This window comes from Bacillus rossius, chromosome 14, assembly GCF_032445375.1.
Source record: "Bacillus rossius redtenbacheri isolate Brsri chromosome 14, Brsri_v3, whole genome shotgun sequence".
Lineage (NCBI taxonomy): Eukaryota > Metazoa > Arthropoda > Insecta > Phasmatodea > Bacillidae > Bacillus > Bacillus rossius.
This window is the reverse complement of record NC_086341.1, coordinates 35,809,310-35,833,118: the sequence shown is the minus strand read 5'-3', so window position 1 is coordinate 35,833,118 and position 23,809 is coordinate 35,809,310. Positions and strand designations below refer to the sequence as shown.

The window sequence follows — 23,809 nt, the reverse complement described above, 5'->3', positions numbered from 1 at the left end:
GTGGTTGGTGTTAAAACGATAGACACCAGAGATAATATTTATTATAAACAAGCAAGGATGATGAACGCAGCAGAAGAGATTGATTATACCACATGGGAAGATCCTAACATATTGGTTGACAGGCTACGACTACTACATGGATCGCTTTGTGCAGGAAACTATTCGAACATTAAAGAAATATCCTTCATACTCAAAGAACTGAGGGAAGCTGGCTACATACAGTAATGGATTAAATTAAATGTATGTGTATAAACTTGAAGATAAATTAATATATTTTCTTTCCAAATGGTATCTACCATTTATCGAAATCTGATTTCCAAATAAAACTTATAACTTAAAGGTGCAAAATACATTACCACTGCCAGTCAAAATGTACACTAATAAAGACATGTTAGTATTCATGCCAAGTTCGATAAGAAAAGTAATTGGAATCAATTCGAACCAATTGAAGATGGAGCTCTTGGAGCAATTGGAGCCTTTTGAAGCATTTGGAGCCTTTTGGAGCTGTTGGAGACATTTGGAGCATTTGGAGCCATTTGGAGCTGTGTTAAGCATTTGGAGGCTGTTGGAGCATTTGGAGCCTTTTTTGGAGCTGTTGGAGCATTTGGAGCTGTTGGAGACATTTGGAGCTGTCAAGCATTTGGAAGCCGTTTGGAGCATTTGGAGGCATTTGGAGCCATTTGGAGCTGTGTTAAGCATTTGGAGGCTGTTGGAGCATTTGGAGCCTTTTTTTTGGAGCTGTTGGAGCAATTGGAGCCTTTTGAAGCATTTGGAGCCTTCAAGCATTTGGAGGCTGTTGGAGCATTTGGAGCCTTTTTTGGAGCTGTTGGAGCATTTGGAGCTGCTGGAGACATTTGGAGCTGTCAAGCATTTGGAGCATTTGGAGCTGCTGGAGACATTTGGAGCTGACAAGCATTTGGAGCATTTGGAGTCATTTGGAGCTGTGTTAAGCATTTGGAACATTTGGAGTCATTTGGAGCTATGTTAAGCATTTGGAGGCTGTTGGAGCTGTTGGAGCCATTTGGAGGCCGTTTGGAGCATTTGGAGGCTGTTGGAGCTAAGAAGTAGTCGTTGCACGTCTATGCAGGGCTAAATTTTTATAAGATTGCTGGCTTTCGCAAGTGATTCTGTAGTAGGATAGAAATTGTGTAATAAATATTATGTTTGTAAAAGACTTTTAGGTGTTTTATTCCTCGAATCTTACACTTTTCTGGTATTAAAATTAAATTTATTTTAGCTTCGTCCAGGATCGTGTCAAGGACCTTAGTCGATCTAATCAATCAGTATATATATATATATTACAAATTTATTTAATGAGTTTTGAACTTTTTCCCGAATCTCTAGCATTATAATTACGAATTTCCAATATGGTGGTCTTGATGTCTGATAGGATGATGGTAGTAGATGATTTAAAGTCTCTTTAGGAATGTTGAACATGGTTTATTGGAATTATTATTTTTTTTTTCATAAAATTAAATGTTTTGCATCGATCGAGGATCGAACCAAGGACTGGAGCGGATCGAATCGATATGTAAGTTAATGAGTGATTTATTTAATGAATTTTGGATTTTTTCCCGCTTTTCTAGCTACATTATTACATGATTTCAAGATGGCGGTCGAATTTCAAGATGGCGGGGGCACCTCGGTAATAAATGATTACTGCACTGTAGCAGGTTAGAATAAAATTATCCAGATGGAAATGTACTCTATAATACAAGTACACACACAAGATGGCATACTACGACAGGTAGTAGCTCCTGGTAGCATGTACTGAACATAAAATGTCGAATCCATGATGGTCGACAAGGACAAAGTCAAATTTCAAGGTCAAGGTCATATTTCAAGGTCAAGGTCAAAGTTCAAGGTCAATGTTCAATGTCAACAGTTGAGGACACAAGTATAGTGACCAGGTTATTATACTACGTGGTATCGGCACACTCTAGCAGACGAAAACAAGATGGTGGTCTCCAGCGGATGAAGACAAGATGGCGGACATGATGTCATACCAGTTGATGATATATACCTTGGTACTGGTGGTGGTAGATCAGTCTAGGTAGCTTTCATGGAGGAAGGATCGATCGTTTACTCTCGCCGGGAATCGAACCGAGGACGTACATCGATATAATCAAACAGAATTCAAATACGTTAATTTTTTGATGAATTTTGGAATTTTTTTCATTAAAATCGGATAATAAATAAAGATTTTCAAGATGGCGTCCAAATTTCAAGATGGCGTAAATGACGTCATACTAGGTGACGATATATTCTTTGAAAAAAGTGGTGGGAGTCAGTATGCCAGCGTCCACTGTGAGGGAAGGATCGGTCGTCATTTTAATTTTTTTGTATCCATCGGGTTCGAACCAAGGACTCCGAACTCCGTGTCGTTAATGTATGATTTTTAAATATTTTTTATTAAATTTTTATTATTTAATTTTTTTTATAATTTTTAAATTTTTTTCATTAAAATCGGATAATAAATAAAAAAGTTAAAGATGGCGGCCGTAACGGAAAATGCAACGGTGACGTCATCATCCAATATGGCTGCCATGGCATCCTTATTTTCAAGGTCATGACCTTGGCGGCTTAAAGCGGCTAGCTCTTAGGAGTTTTAAGCCGCTTTTAGGAATTTGGGTTCTTTCTAGGGCAAAACGACTTTTGAGGATTTTCGAAATCCTAATTTTTGAATTGTGGAATTTTTCGAGATTTTTTGGCGGAATTGTTTTCCACAAAAATGGAAATTTTGAGGAATTTTGAGGAATTTTGGGCAATTTTTGCCCAATTTTGGCGAATTTTGAGGGTCAAAGGTCAAGGTCGAACTTGTTCCGTTACGCTGTGTCCCGTTACACTCCTCCAAGATGGCCGCCGTGACGTTACAATCCAATATGGTGGTCGACAATCATCAATCCGCATCCAGAACCCAGATCTAGTAGCCCCATTTACATACTACTCGTGAATTAAAATTTGTAACTGGTTTACAGTTTTTAAGTTGCAATTAATTAAAATTTAAATACATTCGAAAAAAAGGTTTCTACAAAAATGAAAACAGTATAATGTATGATTCGGTGTTAATTGTTTCTCATTTTCTAGGTTCTCGTACATGGATTAACACGTTTCCTAACCAACTGTCAACATTTCGAAGAACTGAAGACATGAAGATTGAAAGTTTATGAATCTTACATTATAACTCTTCACTTACTTTAATAAATTTATTGTAATACCAGATATGTTGTGTACTCATTAGTAAGATATATTTCCCTGTTGTATTTTAATTTTACTGATAAACTCATAGACACGAAAATGTAATAAATTAAGGAAAATATTATTGGTTTATTTCAATGTTTGAGGTTTATCAATCGGATAAACAAACTTTATAATATAAGAAAGAACACTCGCAAAATAAAAAAAATAGTTTTGTGAGTACAAACAAGAAGGATTTATGAAATCAGGAAAAATAAGAAATTTTAAATGCTTAAAAAATGTTAAATAAACCATGCATCGTGTTAAATTCTTGGGCATAAAAAACAAGAAATAAAAATTATAATGTAAGGGAAGATTACACGTAGAATACTACATTCATAAATAACACTTATTTTAAAGTTAGTTAAATTATTAACTCTATTACTGTTAGAATATTAGATTTTTTTTGTGGAGGATAAGCTACAAATTTTGCAAGCATAATTTTCAATGTTATTTAAGAAATTTTTTTTAATAAAAATGGTATTGATTAATTTTATAACATTTCTACCGATTAGGACTAGTAACCAAATATTTAACGTGTAATACAAATGATTTTATTTTAATAAAAACTATCATTGATGTTTGATAATGTATATATTTTAATGTTACAATACTTTTTTAAAAGTTTAAAAAAGTCTTAATGTTTTTAGAAATTATTTTAATACTATTCATAAATTTATCTTATTAAAATAAATTGTAGAAAGGACCTTTTTATTAATTCCATACTATGCCAAGCAAAGTATGTTTATTGCAAATCCATAAACAAACTTAAATAACCACATTTGTTATCCTAAATGAATAAACCTCATAAGGGGTAAAGTTCTTCGGTTTCTTTCACTATGAAATCTTTTGCAAGTTTAAGAAATGATATATGTGACTTTGTGAAAATTATTAAAAAAAATTGTGTATATTTATTTATGGTAAAGCCCCAAAACTACAAACAAAATGAATTAATATAATAATTATGTTCTGGATTTTAATGATTAATAAAATAACAAATCAAACGTGGAAAGTTTCTGAGAATATATTACATGAAAACCTAGTATCAAAATATCTATTTTTAAAACAATAGCTTCGAATACTATTAAGGTAGCCATTCATTGCGTTTCCTTTTATTTTCAACGAAAATATTTAATAAATGCAATAATTTTGCAGCACATAAACAAGCATTATCTTTATCCTTGAAACGGATCAGTTATAACAATTTTGAGCTTACAGTAAGTTAAAATCTTTTATGGTTGGGCTTGCACTAGTACTGGTATGTAGGTACTTCGCCCATAAAACCGAATGGATAAAATACACTCAGAAATAAATTAATCGTATTTTTTTTAAAATGACAATTTTTGTACACTTTAATAACGAAAATATTGTGTAGTAAAACTAATATTTCCTCTCTAAGTCTGCTATAATTAATAGTTTGAACTAGGATTAGGTCAATGGCATTATTTTACTGTTTATGCCTTAGCACAGTTGGTAGAATATTTGCATATTTTGAATCACTGAAAATTTTATTTTGATAGTGAGTATTTTTTTTCATACTGATGGTACATTTTCCCAACATTTTTAATTAAAAACGTACAATTTTTACAAATGTTATTCTTAAACAACAAATAATGTTATAAAAAATTACATATTATAATATATGTATTATATGTAATTATTAAAATATTGCTCTAAATTTTTTACTTATATTATTGACATTTAAAGGAAATAATTGAAACATTTTTTGGTTTTAATATTGACGTGGGTAGCTAGAACAATGATGTAATCCACAGTTTCTACCACGAGTAGGTAATCAACATCTGCAGGAAGATGCAGGTGAGCAGCAGTTGTTGCCTCGACCTTGAGAGCAACAACTGCAGGTGCAACCAGGTGAGCAACAGTTGTTACTACGGACACGTGAGCAACATCTGCAAGAATGATTGGGTGAGCCACAGTTGATATCGCGACTAGATGAACAACAGTTGTTGGCTCGACCTGTAGAACAACAATTGCAGGTGCAACCAGGCGAGCAACAACTGTTACAATTGCTACGTGAGCAACATTTGCAAGAGCGGTCGGTTGAGCAACATTTGTTATCACGACTTGATGAGCAACAGTTGCACGAGCCACCAGTAGAACAGCAGTTTCTGGAAGAAGATCCTCCACCACTTATCTGTTTGCAGCTAGTGCCTGAAACATACAGGAAAAGAAACCAATGAATATGTCAGCACACTAACTGCTATTTTTTAATTTATACATATTTTAACATTTTTTAAATAAACTAAAAAATTATTTAAATAAGACACTAGTATTACATAATAGGTTTTATAAAGGCTAAGTCTCACACGCCATGGGCGTATAGGCCGAAGCGCCTTTTTGTTTTAGTCTTGCTTTACTCTTGCAAAATCGTGTATGTGAAAAGGGGTTAGCAAACGTTTTATGGAAAAATTTAATTATATTTTAAAGTTTCCTGTTTATTGCATGCATATAGGCAAACGTGTAGGCAGTATACAACATACAAATCCCTACCCAGCTATGACTTGTGTCGGTAAGACCCACGCTTACCTGTAACTCACCTTGCAGTATTCAGTTTTTAAGGAAAATTTCTTTATTAATATGAATAATCATGCCAAGTATATGCAATTAATAACTTGGAATATGAGACTGTGCTTTAAGCACGTGTTCTAAAAGTTTAAGTTTTTTTTATACTATATGCCTCTATTGCCCAAAGAATTGACAACGTAATAAATTCAAAGTAAAGTATATTTATATTTTTAATGCATGGTCTTATTCGTTTTGGCAGGTCATATTCATTTTGGTAGGGCACAAAATGGCTTAAATGGTTTTCTAGTCAACTGTCTGTTAACATGAATACATATACTGCTCATGTGGTTTTAGTAAGCAGTAAACAGTTATAACAAAATGAAATTGAATTTAAAGAGAATAAGACATAATTTTAAAAGATCGAGAGGAATTTAGCTGTATGACCTCATTCTCTGGCAGCCTAGAAATAATTTCACATACTTGTATTATTGTTTGCTGTTGAGGGATACTCGATGGCGGTGATTGCTTAGGCTTCACTCCCTAGATGCTAGTGTTGGTGGTTTAAGCACAACCTCCGATGCGAGTAAATTTCCATGCGAATTCGACACAAATATGCCACATGTCGAGGTGTATACCCATTAAAAAAATTCTGTAATTACACAAAAGATTCCTTTGGTAACCAGTTGCCAAGAAAAAGTTAGTAGTGCTACAAGAAAGATATTGGAAATTTGTACAACACATTGCTATGGTTATATTTGCAAGTATGAAATACGTTTTTCGAGATTATTTTATTTATTATTAAAAATTTGGTTGCACGTTTTTATTTTAATTGACGTATTGTAGAATTTAGAATATAATCGAATTATAACTAACTAGATTTTTTGGTTTATTACGTTTATTAATGTGCGAAGTAAAGACTGGAAAGCTATCAAGAAGTAATTTTACAAATAACTTTAACTATTGGAGGTACCTTGACAACACAAGTTATAAATGCCTGAATAAGCATGCGAATTCAGTACTACTGCACACACTATTTTTAGTGATACAGTAGTTTTCAAGTAAATGTAGAAATTTACATACATCCGTCATATTTTATGAATATTTTTGTTCCACTTATAGGAAAAAAAAAACATTATAGGGTAAAAGAAGTTGCGCATATTATTGTAAAAGAAAGACGTGAGCTTATACTGGAGCTTTAAGCACGGAACTAGGAATTGTCAGTAGATAAAATTCTGTGACGTAATTGAAGTTACATTAAAATCTCACCAGCGCCATATTGCGCTACACAAAAAAAATGCGGAAATGATGTTGAATACGTCTAATGATTGTTAAAAAGTATGAATTACAATTTCCTTAGTTTAACACTGTCGATTCCAAAAACTACAGGCCTTTAAACATTTTTCACAACACAAATACTAAACTAGAGCCAATGTTCTGGATGTCCTGTAAACCAGGCACAGAACATCAGCTGGACAACAAACGGCTTCACGCAATACTTATCCCAGATATATCTGTGTCATTTAACTTGTAGGAAATTATGCATTCCTCAAAACTAGTACCATCTGTTTTCAATATTAAAAGTCACTTGCACAGAAACACACGATTTGTGCTTATGAACACTAACAACTACACAAAAACGTTTATACGTTTGACGTAACAACAAAAGCAGAAGGATACACACTACTACGTTTAAAGACAAGTTGAAAGACACAGTAGCATTGTACTATTGAAGGAATGGCCACCTCTTGGCTAAAAGGGTTCGTTTGATACGCCATATTGGATAATTAAAATGGCTACTAACTAAGTTATTTCTCTGTAACTTTATCCCGTTAGTTCTATTAAATTGGTTTTTGGTCACCAATGTGTTCACGCAAAACTGTTTTCAAGCTGTGAGATATCAAGGAAGGGATCATAATTATGAGCATTCGAGTGACACTGAAACACTTTTTAGTAACAGTTATTGATTGTTTGCTGAGAAAATTTGGAACAAAACATTTAATGCAACAATTTGTCTTAATAGCTGAACAATAAACAATTTATATCTGTAAAGAAAATAAAATTAAAAACCCAACAATGTAAAACAAACACGGAAACTTGCGGTACTTTTTACACACATTTTAATTCACTTTGTGATTATTCGTTAAAGATATTAATGACAGATAATAAATGCAAGGGAGTTATAGTTTTAAAATTCCAGAAATAGCCGTTTAATAATATTATTAACAAGAAAGTAAAAATAAATTATGAGCGAATCTTTCAGTACTCGCCAGAGATGTGTAACATATGACTTCGGTAACGAGCAATTCAAGTCTTGTCATGTCACAAATACAATTATAATACGAAACGTGGATATAAGACACCAAATTTAACGTAAAGTTATTTAAAAGCGTGATAATATAAGAAAATTATATTTTCAACTACAATTCTCCACGCGAATTAACATATTTTTCTGCGCTCACCGCTATAATTCACTGCTACAGCAGCCAAGATGATTATTGATTGATTTGAAGAGAGACACAATTTTTAAACTATATAAAGATAAGGCTCCGATAAGAGCGAAGAAGATTTTAAAAATTACTAAACCCCGGCTTTGTGACTGATTTTCGACAAGGAATTTATTAAACAGTAAAAACCATAATGTTTGAATTTAGTTTTATCAAATTTGGTTCGTGCCATCCGCCACTGTGGGCTGCACCGTTGTTACACATTTCCGTTCTATGAGACTTCCGATCCATTTCTCCCACCACCACACCGAGAGACCGCGCCTTGCGTGTACAACGCAACACTCGCCTTCAGACTGGTCGCAACAAGATGGACGCATGTCGCTGAGGAGGTCCGTATGTGGTAGCTGTAAGGGAATGGAATGGAACGGCCCGCCTTATATCTCCGGAGATACAACCGGGCCGTGCGAACATGCGCGTGGAACGACGTGCCGTGCGCAAATCACCCCCTCCCCACCTACCCGGGCACTAGAGCGCTGGAATGACGAAGAGGCTTTGCACAGCTTCTTAGCGCCGTTACTCAATGTTAGCGCCGAGTGCAGAGAAGTGACGAGTGCAACGTACCTGATAACAAGCCACTGAGTGTGTTACCAGCAACTAGCTGCTTTTGCGATAACATTATCGGCCTTTCAAAGAGAGAATTCATTTTAATTTTACTAATTATTTACGTCGTGTCCACAATACATTTTTGTACCATTATAATCGTTTAAGGATTATTTTGATACTTATGAATTATTATTTAAGCATTAAATATTATTTTGTTTGTAAAAATTTTTAGAGCCAAATTTATTTTTCTCTTTATCAGCCATTTATAATAATACTAGCTGCAGTACTAACCTCACAAAAGCTAAAGAACTATTATTTATTAGAATGACTGAACTTATCCAAACTTAACTTTGATAACTAAGGAAATTTTCGTGTTTTAGTTGTGGCTATAATCTCTGTGAACTGTAACAAATGTTGCAGAAGACAGTAAAAGAAACTAAGGCCTGTTAACATGGTCGTGCTACTAAAGAGCTTCAAGAGGCGTCATCTCTCAGCATACGCGCGAAATTCTAATTTGTGTTCGTACCTGTGCAATGCTGAGCGAAACGTCGTTACAGTCTACCACTTCGACGTGCTCAACCTTGAAAACCAATTATGATTCTTAAAAATTCTCCCAAAAATTGTTATTATCATTATTTTTTCATGATAGGTTATCACACGTCTGGTGATCGTAACTAAAATTAAAATTTTGTTGAGTTTAGGTCAGCATTATTTAAAAATACTTTTAAATCATAAAAAATTCTGATTCTTGCATTTTGAAATTTATTTATATCAATACCAACCATGACGTGACATGTTTGAGTGATGAAATTTTATTGTGTTCGGAAATATTCGGGCGTTTGAAACCATTTCATTGAATTTTTAATGTCGTTTCGCAAACGTACAGAGTATAAAAAAAAAAAGACCCATTGTTTCCAATTCAATCAACCTCTTTGGAGTTAAAAATTTCTTTGCCACTTTCGTCTTTGCAACAAACTTATTTTGTTTGATCAACTGGTATTTCGGAAAAATTTTCTTCAGCTTATTTTGGACTTCTCGTCAAAATTCTAAGTGAAATAATTCCAATATTTTAATTTTTGGGTAAATAAAATTGTTTCCAACTATCTGAAGATGAGTTGCTGCGGTTCATGGTGAGTTATGCATCGGCAATCCTAAAAATGTTTTAATAAATTCGAAATTGTTTGGAAGCGAAACATTTTTCTAGGGAACATTTAATATTAAAATTGTTACAAGGAATAGCCCGTGGTTATACTTTCAGCAAAGCTTCAGAAAAGTGTGATAAGTGTAACTGAATTAAATGACCACCGTTTGAGTTGCTAAACTACTTTATATTCAATATGGCCCTGATGCGTTATCTTGTACAAGAAAAGGCATACATACTCGTATATTAAGACTTGTAGCAAACTTGTGTCGTGTAAACAGCTACTTATTTTACTAGCGATTTGTATAAAAAAATGTTAATACTAGGACTTTCTACTTTACTTTAATTGTCTTGCACAATTCCATTGATAACATAGCAGCACTAGAAAAATAAATTATCATTGGTTTCCACCCACATGTAAATTTTATTACATATAGTTAAGAATACGCGTGAATTAAAAATATTTTAGGACAAAAGTGGAAACGTATGTAAACTTAAACCTTATGTATTGTCTACTATAATTTTTGCACACTAACTAGTGCTCAATTTTTTTAAACCTTGGAAGCCTTTTTTTGTGCTCCAGAAAGAAGTTCGCTTAAATCACAAGATAAGTTGAAGTAAAATAAAAATCCCAGAATGACACCTAATAGAGAAGCTACGAGATACATACGTCACTTCAATAATCGTGAACAAAAAAAATTCATAAATGCCATTCACTTCATCTCGGGAAGCGCAGCAAACTAACCTAGCTACGATTTGACTAGATTCGCCTGGGTATAGCCAACATATACCTACGACATAAAATTTTCATGAATTTTTTTTTCTTCTGGTGTTTAATATTACTCAGATAATTGAACTCGCTCAGCCAGGGGCGAAAATCTATACGATTTCCAGGGAAAGAAGGGGGCGGGGCTTGGGAATACATTTTTCACAGTTACGATATTGTGTGTGGGGGAGAGAGGACATGTTTCTCCCTAGGATCACAATTATGCGCTCAGATAACAAAGCTAAACACCTCAGCTTTCTCTGCTGACAATCTACCTACAGATTTTTATTACTCAGGTTGAAATTAGTAACTTGTAAATACACTCTCATCTCCTATGAGAAAAAATGTTTATGCAGTAGGTAAAGCGAAATATTAATTAGGCCTACTTGAATTAATTTAGGAAAATATCTTGTGATTTCTATTATTTTCAGTTTCATTTCCGGAATAGTTTTTATCCATTACCGATTCTTACCACGATAAATAGCTTTGGTCAAGTAATGAAAAGTAAATAATTTCCTTTGACCAAACATCAATATAATAAGCAGAAAAATCAAAACTGTAATGAACCAATTTACTACTGACTAAACATTAGTCGGTTTTTTTTCTGTAATGGCCTTCAATAAATTTAGAATTTAAGAAATTCACTGTGTAAGTATTTTGATTGTCTAACAGTTTGTTTCCATCCGTAGCTGTCCTCCGGTCTGCCCGCCCTGCAGCCTAAATGTGAGTGACGTTTTGCAGTTTTAACCACGCTTGTAGCTTGAGGGCTTTGGTATTGTACGACGCGACCTGGCAATTGTTTAGGCTCGCTGATTATTTCACATTATTGTCATTGCCAGTATTAAGGGGCTATTCTAGTAAATTTATTACCATATCTTTCCTCGTATTTTATATTTAGTCAAAAATCGTGTATCCATGTATTTACTAAGTTATATCTTACCGCGGTAAAATGTTACACACCTGTTTTTAATTTAGTCATATCAGTTGCGCGAACAAAGTTTACGGTGAAAATATTTGCATCTAAAACACAAAATCTAAAGTGATGTAGGGATAAAATCTACAGGAATAGCCTTTAAATAATGGCGATGTCAATAAAATTAAATTACCAACAATGATATGCTCGATAGAGCCTCAAGGCGGATACAACCCTAACATCTTGAATTTATTTATTTTTTTGCTTGGATTTTAATTAAGAGCAATTTATCCATTTTTTTGGGCATCACAATACAATAAATAATAATTTTCCAAGCATATCAAGTTACAATATGTAACTCTGGGAGAAATTAAGGTAATTATTAACGTAAGAATAAAAATTTAATATAAAAAATATGAAAATACATTTTTTACTTTCTGAAAATATTTCAAATCATTATGTAAAATTGTATAGCTATAATCGTATCACTTCATCTCCTGAGACAGAATTACTTTCCACTAGTCATGTCGAATAACTGAAAAAAAAAAAAAAAAAAAAAAAAAAAAAAAACTTTCGCTTGTTGTGAGCGGATGTGAGTTATTTAATGCTTCTTAGTATTTAAATGTTGGTATTTGTGACTGTTTGATTCAATTTATTTATACATGTTTCCGAGATTAAAAATTTGAACAAGCTAATTCTTGGTAAAAATAGTTTTACATTAATAAAAGGTATTTAATTCCTTATGAGTACGTAATAGAATACGTAACTTATATATCAGACCTTACCTAACCAACCGTTCACACTTTTTTACAGTATTTTCAATGTAGCTAACCTAACTTTACTGATCTTTGAAACGAATTTATAGTATTTTTAATGTAGCTAACATCTCCACACATTAAAAAAAGGTAAACTACCTGTTAATTACTTGAAATATCGCAATGCCGTTTTAAATAATGATTAGAAAATAAATATTAGAAAGTAAAAAATGCATTTACAGATTTGTATTTGTTATTTTTCGGATGCACGCATCTCCTAGATAAATTTCGAAATTAATTATTTCACGAAGGAAATTACAACTGTCACGATGATAACAACAGTTCCCACACCTAGACTTCAACAAGAGCCCAAAGCCTTGTCCTATGCCATGTTGATCTAAAACAGTTTCCTACTAAAGCCGCAATGCAAGAAGTAGAAAATTTTTGAAAATACGAGAAGGCGGGTTCTATTCCACTCTTCTAAACACAACCTTAAAAACCATTATTTCTTCATATGTTACCTTCAAACATGTCCAGTCGAGTTGGTAATAAAAGTGTTGCTTGAAAATGAAATCAATTACAAACGTTTTAAATTTGTTTAGAAATGCGTGCAAATATCATTCAAATTGAATCCCACAACATTTAATTGGAGAACAGCAAGACAAATATTCCTTTATAAATATTAAATAAAAACTTACAGCACACTTGTAAATCTACTTTCTTCTGTTTGCAGTAAATAAAGTTTAACATTCTTCATTCTACAACTTAATTTTACATATTCTTTATTTTGTTATTTTTTTAACAAATAACTAAATCGTGCTTAAGGTTGAAAAATGCTTAACACGCAGTTTTTTTAAAATTATATTTGCGGTTGTGAGCAATGTTATAATTATTATTTTCAGTTTTATTTCCGTAATAGTTTTTATCCATTTCTGATTATTACCACTATAAATAGCTTTGGTCAAGCAATGAAAAGTAAATAATTTCCTTTTACCAAACATTAATATAATAAACAGTAAAATTAAAACTGTAATAAACATATTTACTACTGACTAAACATTAATAGTTTTTTTTTCTGTAGTGGTCTTCAATAAATTTAGAATTTAAGAAATACATTGAGTCATAACATTATTTGTTCAGTGCTATCGACTGGTTATTTATTATTATTATTTTTTTTTTTTAAGTTTTCCAGGCACTAAGAAGATGTTTCACGCCAGAAATGACGACGTAAAACCTAGAATATGCCCTCTGGCAGCTGTGATAATTAGAGTCATGACTTTAGTGCGACAGTGGCTCAGGACATACGCAAGGCATGCTTACAATTTAACTAAACATAAATACTCCGTTACCACACAGTTTTTTTCTTCGGAAATGGGTCAAATTGTTGAAAGTTACATTCAATTTACGGACTTTTGATCGAATAATGCATATCAAATAAACGGAGGATTCTTCGCAATTCCATGAAACGAAATTTTTGTAGATGATACGCAAAATTACGATTTCATAGTTGTGCTTTTTTGTAGTAAACTATGTAAACACGCACGTAAAAGGAATACGCAAGAATGGTTTTGCACAGGAGTTATAAAATTTTTAAAAGTTATGTTTATAACTCAACATCATTCTTGTGAGACCATGTTAAATGTTATTAAAAACGGTGCTTATAAATTACCAATACATCTGTATATTCACAAATATCCCTGGGAAATATGGAAAATTTAATTAGTAGATTTAAGGTGAAGATTTTTAACAGTGCATGTCTACTTCAGCCATGTGAGTTAAAAAAAATCAACTGCTGAATCAGGCCAGTAGATAGCGTTTTTATTTCGGAGGTTGTCCATATTTCGAATTGAGAGTAAAATTATACTGTCAAAAAATCAATGATTAAATTACGAAAATTTATATTCATTAAAATTTTTAAGTATTTTCTAAAAAAAATTACACATCTAATAATAGATTATGTAAGGATTTTAAAGGGAGGAGAAAAATTAAACGAGTCAAAATTTTTGGTGTAAATATTAGATGTCAGTCTTGAGCCTTGACATGCATCACTATCAGCCAACAGTTCAGAATACAGATCCAACTTAATGGCTTTGTAACTGCGTATTAACTTTGATTTTATGTAATTAGATACCTACGGATAATTACCTGCAGACAACAAGAAATTATAAACTGAGGAAATAGTTAACAATTAGTATAAACCTATTGTTTCGCAAAAACAAAAACTACTTTTTATTAGATCTAATATTTTCAATGATTTGTTTTATTAGCTAAGTTCAGTGAGTTGTGAATTTCTCGCACTTAATTGGGTCAATAACAATGCTATGACTTGCCTTAAAAATAAGTTATTACCCCGTTTAAGGATTTCAGCACCGAACACAATGCCTTGAAAAATTTTCTCTTTTTAAAGTGATTTCTAGACGAGAAGTGTTTTATGCGAATTGGAGCGTGTCTGTAGCCATGAATAAAGTCAATGAACCATTCCGGATTTTTTCTATGGAACAAACGTGGTCATATCACCTTCATCCATCCACCCAGGCGACCCGAGTTCGATTACTGGCAGGGTCGAACCCCGGATGATTTCGCCGTTGGGGATACTTGGCAGACGTTGCCTTCAACCGGTGGAGTTTATTCCTCGGGGTACACCGTTTACTACACCAAGTCATTCTGTAAACTCTCTATCCACATCACTGCTTTACCTCTCATCGTTTCGAAAGCTCTCAATGCGGCCGAGACGCTAAGCTCCAGTTCATTCACTTACACCAGCATCCTGAAGTTTAGTAGTTGCACTCTTTCACAAGACAGAGTGTCACTTTGACGACCGGTGCTTAAGCGAACTTTCTGACTTTGACCTCTGAGAATGTTCTTAAAATATTAACAAATTAACTATTGATTCACGATAACCATCTTAAATTTTTGTTTGTGTTTATTGAAGCCCAATACACAGCTGTCCATGTCGCAATGTTTGCTGAGGCGCCTGCTATTAATGGGACATATTATCACGAACAGAGAGCAAGTCAGGATGGTTCGACAATGGTTCGAACCCAAATCATCCCAAAGGAGGTTAGTCACGGTGACTAATACTGCCATGGCTGAACCAATATCCCTAAAAAAAAAGCACACTATGCGTGTTACCTTTCCTGCATGTTTGATGCCCAGCATGGTTAGGCGTAAATACTAAGGCCTAATTAGTACTTAGTTCTCTCCCTAACTTGGAACTCCCTACAAATATTACACTTTTATTTGATTAAGGTTAAGGAAAAAATTTGCAAAGGCCAACGAAAAATGTAAACGGATCCAGGCGTTTTCGTTTCAGTATCCGTTTGTTTCTTCTATAATCACGGAACCATAACAAACGAAAACCAATGAGAATAAAATAGCTTGGCTTCTGGGTTGTAGCCGTGTTCTTGGCGAATAATTCACCAAAGTTTCGGTCGACATTGCAGTCGCCATCATCAGGGAGCAGTCACCTACTCTAGGTAACTGCTCACCTAGAGTAGCTGACTGCTCCCCGATGATGTAGACTGAAATGTCGACCGAAACGTCGGTGCATTATTCGCCAAGGACACGGCTACAACACAGAAGCCAAGCTACTTCAGACAATGGCCGTGCATGCCTGCGAACATTATAAATGAGAATCAACTTTAAAGTTACGGGAAAATTTATTTAATTAAAAAAATTAGTATCCGAGAGAAAAACACGGCCGGTATTTACACAGTTAATAAAAATTAACACCAATTTGATGATAGAAATCATTATAAACATGGCTATCACCTCTAACAAATACTCTAATGGTCACACGGAGTACATTTTTAAACGGAAGAAATGGGCATAGCAGAGATAATCCGTACAGGACCGTGACCACCACACACTAGCCAGTTTAGATACTCTTATTACATGCGGTCTGTCTTCGTTTACGTGATCAGTAGCCACTTCGGTGTCACTGCAGGAAAGACCTATGGAAGATGTGTCTGTTGGTAGGTGAGTTAGATCCGCATAGCTGTTGTCGTGTGCGCAGTGCGTGCGGCGGATCAAGAGCCGGGAGCTGATTGGCGGCATACTGTACACCCAGTGCGAGTGTCCTCGCAGGAACGGCCTGCAGGACTCGTGTCCTCGCACGGGCTGCGGCATCCCCGCGTGCACCACTCTGCCGCTGCCCTGCTGCTGCCCGGGCCGGCGCGACTCCTGCATCCGCAGATTCTGCTGCTAGGTACAAGCACCCTCTTTCACTCCCGTGCTTGCCGCTTCCACACCCAAGTAGAAGCACCCTCTCATTTCAATACTGTGCTTACCGCTTCCACAACCAGGTAGAAGCACACTCATCTTTCTCAACTGTGCTTACTGCTTCCACAACCAGGTAGAAGTACCTCTTTCACAGCCTTGCTTACAGCTTCCACAGCCAGGTAGAAGCACTCTCGTCTTTCACCCCTGTACTTGACGCTTCCACAATTGCTCTCTCTAATTGGTTAATACTTAATATTTTTTGATTGACAATGCATTAATTCCATAATTTGAAATATTTCCTTGGGTTGACATTGGCAAATGAGACACTGTCTGTGATTGTGTACATACTCAGTTGCACCTTAAAGGTTGTAATTAATTCTGAAATTTTTCCATAATCTACGCCTCACTACTTATCAAACGCTTATGTCAATGGTGTTCAATGCAGTGGACATATTATTTGGAAATTTTAACATTTTCACCTGCCTCATGGCTGGTGACTCACTAACAAAAGGCGATGCAGAATAGTCTACCACTCGCAGCATATGTGTATATATATATATATATATATATATATATATATATATATATATATACCTTCCAGTTCTGACAAAACTAAAGTCAATAGACCATGTCTTAGTGCTACCAAACTTATCACTCAGATAGTGCAATGCTTGCATACAAGTATATCTCTCCATTTATAGTTTGTTAGAAGTTCGATGCAGCTAAACACCGAGTTATGTACCTTAAAAAACTGGTTATAGGGAAACAAAATAGTTACAGTTTTACTCAAACTAACGAAACAGTTTAACGTAGTGATGACACTTATTTTGCATTGCTACTCACGAGACCATTATTGCTAAGCATTTACGCCAAAAATGGTTTGTATATTTTTATTCAGGACTTCAGAAAGCTTTTCAACAATCGCGAATGCAAATTTTTTATCTTTTGAAATTTCTTCATGTAAGATTTAATTAAAAATTTCAAGTTGAAACTTAGATGATTTTTAAAAAAACATCTGAGGTATAAAAACACCTTTAATATTTTTAAAACACATTTTTATTATTTGTATATCTTACAGGTTCTGCTCTGATTCGACCCACAATTTGTGCCAAGAGCGCTTATTCTTCTCAAAACAAAAATAAAATGTGTTCATGGTGCCCCAAGTAAAATAATAAACAATTACATATGAAAGAATATAATTTACTTATTAAAGTGTTTACCAATAGCGTTTCTAAGTCATGTTTTAATAAACATTGACAAAAGGAACAATTTAAATTTTCCATTCCGGAAACGGGGGTAAGTTGCATTATATTGCCACCTCTCCTCATAAAACTGGATATTCCCTTAATTCGTGCTTTTATTTAACTGCACTAAGCTACATAATCTCAGTATAAGCATACGTCTTACTTGACATGGACACATGAACACTTTACGAAATAAATACCCAATTAATGTTCGTAGGCTACCGCGGCCATTGTCTGAAGTAGCTTGGCTTCTGGGTTGTAGCCGCGTACTTGGCGAATAATTCACCGACGTTTCGGTCGACATTGCAGTCGCCGTCATGAGGGAGTATCATCGCTGATGATGGCGACTGCAATGTCGACCGAAACGTCGGTGAGTTATTCGCCAAGGACGCGGCTATAACCCGGAAGCCAAGCTAATTCAAATACCCGAATGATCTAATTTTTTCATTATTTTTTGAGATGTAATAAAGAAACAGTAATGTATGTTACTACAACTTTAACCCAAAACTAGAACTAAAGGAGCAGCACCGGTTTCTCCACTTGAAGCTCAGTAAGGCCTGTCTTTCCCCTTGTTCTGAGACATGTGAGATGAGCATAGAAAGCTGTTGTGTTACAAACTTGGAGATGCGTATGATTTATCGTAAAGGCCGGTCCACACGCAACGTTTTCAGCAACGATTTACTTGCGCAGGTCACATCGTTGTAGACAAGACGTAGCGTGCAGACAGGAAAACTGCGCAGTTTTGTAAACTGCGCGGAGACGGAACACGGAGAAAGAAAACTGTGGCCAAGAGCATTTATGTCCGCGCAGTTTAGTCAACCTGCACAGACTTGTCGTATGGTGTGGACACTTCCCCCGTCTTCTCCGTACACGGGGCTCAGTTCTCCCTCGGTATTTGTGCCGGAACAGTGTAATATGTTCAATGATGACCGATTTGCGACAGTGTTCACGTGAATTTCTAACAGAGTTCATTGGTCTGTACAAGTCCTTTCCATGTTTTAGTGGCGGGTCAAATCAAAAGAATATATAGCGATAGGGACAAAAAAAGTCAAGCGTATGAAGCACTTGTGCAAAAATACAAAGAGGTTGACATCGCGGCTAACAGAGATAAAATTAAAAAAAACATTAATCCTTTGAGGTTGGTAGACCGGAAATAATTGGCCAAAGTAAGGAATTCTCGCAACTGATAGGACAAAACTTGGCTGCAAACTGTGTTGTGTGGACACGGCTAAACTGCAACCTTTTGTTTGCACAGTTTTGCCTGGGCAGTCAAAACTTCGTACAAAACGTTGCGTGTGGACCGGCCTTAAGGTGCCTTGGCTCATGGTTGTCTGTGTGATGCGCAGATCGCTGGAGGAAACTGCGGCGTCCGTCCGGACGTGGGTTTATCGTGGCCGTCCCGTGATTCCCCGTCAGCGACCGCCTGTCTGACAGAACACCTGCGCCAGTTGAGGTCCGAGGGGCCACCAGCCAGAGACACCATCCGCCAGAGATCCATCCGCCAGAGTCACTATCCGCCAGAGTCACCATCCGCCTGCTCCGAAATTCAACAGTCCCGAGAGACCATACGCCTCGGGGGTTTCAGAAGAAACAAGGCGCGGCTGGGAAAACGTGGAGGCATCCGTGGTCGGCGGTTTCGCTTCCTCAGATAGACAATCCCACTCAATCGCTTGGTTTAAAACATCGACACTCACACAGTGTCATTCTTACCACAGGAATGCCTTCAAAATTGTACAGAAATGTTCTTAACAGCATTAAACAAATTATTTAGCTAACGTCAAGATCTTTTTTTTTTTATGGTGACGAACTCAAATACGTAAACCACAACATTTATTAATGCTTATTGGAGTAATTTTTTTTACTGTGAAATTGTTTAGAGATGGGGAACACAACACGGACTAGAGGTGTAGTGAAGAGTCAGTTATTACATGGGGTGATGAACCATACAAGCATTTTCGTGGGGTGAATTCCGGAAAACTCTAAAAATTTTAATCAGGCGGAATCCGCACACGGGTCCGTCGGAATGTAAATAAAATTGCTGATTCCAACTTTTACCGTTGTAGCATAACCAAAAGAATATTGTCCAAGTTCGTTCGGTGCTAAATCAGACTGGAAAATAATAAAATATAAATGCGATTTCAGCGGTCATTAGTTTGTTATTATAGTTAATTACCGCGATATATTTCTAAGCTATTTTTAATACTTTCAAGTTAATCGCAATGACATATGAGTAGTAAAAATGCAGATAGTAGTCGGTTGGATCAATCACTGACCATCGTTACAACTATAATTAAGCGCTACCCATAAGAATGCATGTAAGGACGCGAGTTACTCATAGCTTCACGAAAGGATGCATGAGAGATTTTGTAAAAATCATTGCAACTTCGGAAGTTTGCAACAGATATAACTGACTTCTTTTATCATGTAATATAGTTTTGCCTACAGGTTCTTTTGTGACCGTATTCGGAAAAGCCAAGTTTTTGACTGCGGTACTAGAAAGAGGATAACAAATATTAAAAAAACCACGAGGCAAGAAACCTGGTTATTGACTTCTTTAACAAACAGAATTTTGCCACTTAAAATCTAACAGGCATCTGTGATTAAAATTGCTATTTTCCCTTTTAGAGTTAAGTTAGTGACATCCTATTTCTGTTGAGAAAGAAGACAATATTTGAGACCAAGACATTGATCAGCAGGATGATATTTGAGTACTTGTTCGCATGGTTACTGAATCCATATCAAGAGAGAGAGATTAGGAACAGAAATACGTTGGTTTCAAACAAAATTTATTTAATTATGAATCGTGTAATGTCGAAAGTTTTTACCAGCTCAGAGTAAAGAATACACATTAGAAGATTATTAAAAACATGGCATAGTATATAATTAATGTATTAGTTTAACTGTAGAAATTCCAAAAACTGAATTCAGTACTGAACGCCAATAACTTTACAGGGGAATCTATTTGTAGCAGCCAGGAACTATTTACTTCAGACATCCTATTAAATTATATAGTTACTACTCTTTACGAACCAAAGTTTGAAAATTCAAAAGATAGAAAATTTTTTTTTTTGACTAATAATTGTGTAAACCAATATGTTATCTTTAGGTTTACATACTTATAGTTAATATTTGGTCACAAGCAATTTCTGAATTTTCTTTCTAATTATAGATATTTTAAAGAAATATTAAAAATAGGTCTAACGTAAAGGTATGCATTAATCAGCTATGTAAACACAGAAATTGGATTTCTAGTGATTGGTTACTCATTAGTGACGCGAAAATATTAATGATAAAATTGGCCTTGCCTTTTAAAAATATTGTATGGATAGGGACATGCAGATTTCGCGAAAAGATTTCGAGACTAGCTGAAAGTTAAAACATTGTGTCATCGCCTGTGTTTCGTGATTGGGTGAATTTCTCCCAGATACATATCGATTGTAACAACAGCAATCACAGTAATTCAATGTGGAAGAAACGCGTCCTGAATGGCTCGGTCAAATAAGGCAACGACTTCTCTCGCAGACGGACACCAATCACAAGGAAGAAATCACAGGTACGTGTATACCTTGTTGCAATCTAATAGGCGTTCAGATCTGTGTAGGATTTCATTTGGTGCAAAGTTTAAACAAATGTGATATTATTCAATTTTGTAACGCAATAAAATAAAAATAATAACGAGAAAATTCCATAAACCACATAGAAACTCAAATCTAACAATAGCAAACGTCAAACATTTCATTGCTCAACCTTGCCATCAACTTGGAAGTGAAACGGCTTCAATGAAAAAACAGTATTTTTTCCACCAGATTTATTACATCATTTGAATACAGGAAATTATATATTTAAAAAGGTATTTACAGTCAACCAGATAATTTTTTTGTTATAATAATATACAGTATTTGAATTAGCAATAAATCATTTTGTGCTATTAGCAGGATACATGACTGAAACCTTATTTACATTGTTTAGGTTAATTTTGAAATATCGTAAGCAAACTTCATTGTAGCTGTACACGGAGAAGTTAGCATACGTCCATCGATTACTTGTATCTGTAACACAAGAAAAAAATACAAACATTTAATATATTTCGACATAAATTATATCTAAAACATGAGTGATAATGAGTTGAGAAATTAGTTAGGAAGGCAATGTGTGCAACCTTAGTCATGTTGATAATTAAAGACAAAATAATAATAAAATTCTTTTTGGCAAAAGATTTTCTTTCTAAACTGGATAGCAAATTTTTATTTATTATTGTGAAGTTTGACGTTGATTCCTTTCTGATGTGTTGTAAACTTCTTTGTTAACAACACTAACTTAATTATTGCATTTTTACTTTTATTCCTAGCTGATTTCTTTCAATCTATTAAACTACCTTCTTGCATTATCATTTATACAGCAACGGTTGGTTTGGCTAATTAATTGCCGACCAGAGTGACTTTAACTTGATAAAAGACACTCTCTCCATACACTTAGTTATACCTCCATGCATCACATAACTCACATTCCACCAAAAAAAAAATTATGAATTGATTTTTGGAATGGATTAAAGACAGGAATTATTAGCAATCGCGGAAACGTGACAGACATTTCCATGAGCAGGAAGGTTTTTTTTTGGTACCTCCTTTTCCCTCCACTGCTACGTCTGCCTGGTATCAAAGTGTCATTTTGTTTAATTTTAACATATTTAGCAGTCGAGTTCTGATTGACTGCAAGTTTTGCGGACTGTTAGCAAGGGAAATTACGGGTCACGGGGTAAAGTTACGTAAAGTTACGAGATAAAATTACCTACTTACCAAAAACACAAATTTGTAATTACAAAAACTGTTTAGTAATGCCAGAAAAATCTACCATCTTGCATTTTAATTACGACGGAATAAAATGAAAAAAATAAAGCTCTGTGTTACGATTGTTTCTAATCACTTTGAACTGAAAAAATAAAACTAGTAGCTTGGCTTCTGGGTAACTACAATAGGTAACTGCTCCCTGATGATGACGACTGCAATGTCGACCGAAACTTCGGCGAATTATTCACCAAGGACACGGCAAAAACCCAGAAGCCAAGCTACTTCAGACAATGGCCGTGAAAGCCTGCGAATAGTATTAAAAAAACAACTAATTTATAATATTTTTTAACTGGCACTTAGACTACTTTGCCCCTCAACGCTTCAATTAGCCCATGGGTCATGTGGATTGGCAGCTGCTACCCCATCACTGTGGCCACCCTGGGCAATGCACGAGTAGACGGGAGAGGGTGGGGCGGTGACGGAGCGCATTCTTTGCGCACGCAGAAATCCGGAGCAACCCGAGAAAACCTCCTGAATGACGCCTACGTTCACCAAGTTGACAATTTTTTTGATACGTATATATGTGTGGGATCTGCTGGGATTCCAGCCCTGATCGCTTTTATGGCAAGGTTATGGTCATGTATTAATGAAACTGTATTCTTCCTTATTACCAATCCGAATTTTAATTGGTCTGCGGAGTATATCTAACAATACGCTTTGCCCAGTTGTCAGGGTGTGCGATAAACATGGCGTGGATAGAACGTCAGCTGGACAAAAAAGCGGCTTTAAGCAGCGTATATGCACGATCACCCTCTGGTTTCTACCCACCCTGCAGACATGACTATTACATGTATAGTTAAAATGAGTTCACCTGGATCACTTCTTGTCGCAAGCGCAGGCGCATGTGTCGCACTTGCAGCCCGGAGGGCACTTGCAAGCTGGATCTGAAACACAACAGGAGAAGACACGGACAAAATAAAAACGTGAGCGTGTATTTCAGTACTCGGTAACGAGTAAATTAACTTGTTCTCAATTTGCAAATGGACGTAGTTATGCAAAAAGGAACCACCCACATGAAACCTATTCTGAGTATTTTGAAGTTAAAGTTAATTATAAATTGGAATTCTCCTATTGATAATATAATGTGGGTATAATTTTAATGGTCTGAAATA

General features: G+C 35.1%; 1 protein-coding gene across 1 annotated transcript; it reads left to right on the top strand.

The window, feature by feature from the left end:
• The first annotated feature begins 9,735 nt into the window (after positions 1 to 9,735).
• On the top strand, positions 9,736 to 19,631 carry LOC134538768 (sperm mitochondrial-associated cysteine-rich protein-like). Its single transcript, XM_063380257.1, has 4 exons — positions 9,736 to 9,940; positions 11,407 to 11,440; positions 16,401 to 16,592; positions 19,197 to 19,631. Exons 1-3 carry the CDS (start codon positions 9,921 to 9,923, stop codon positions 16,590 to 16,592), a joined length of 246 nt encoding a protein of 81 aa, XP_063236327.1. The 5' UTR covers positions 9,736 to 9,920; the 3' UTR covers positions 19,197 to 19,631.
• The last annotated feature ends 4,178 nt before the right edge of the window (positions 19,632 to 23,809 follow it).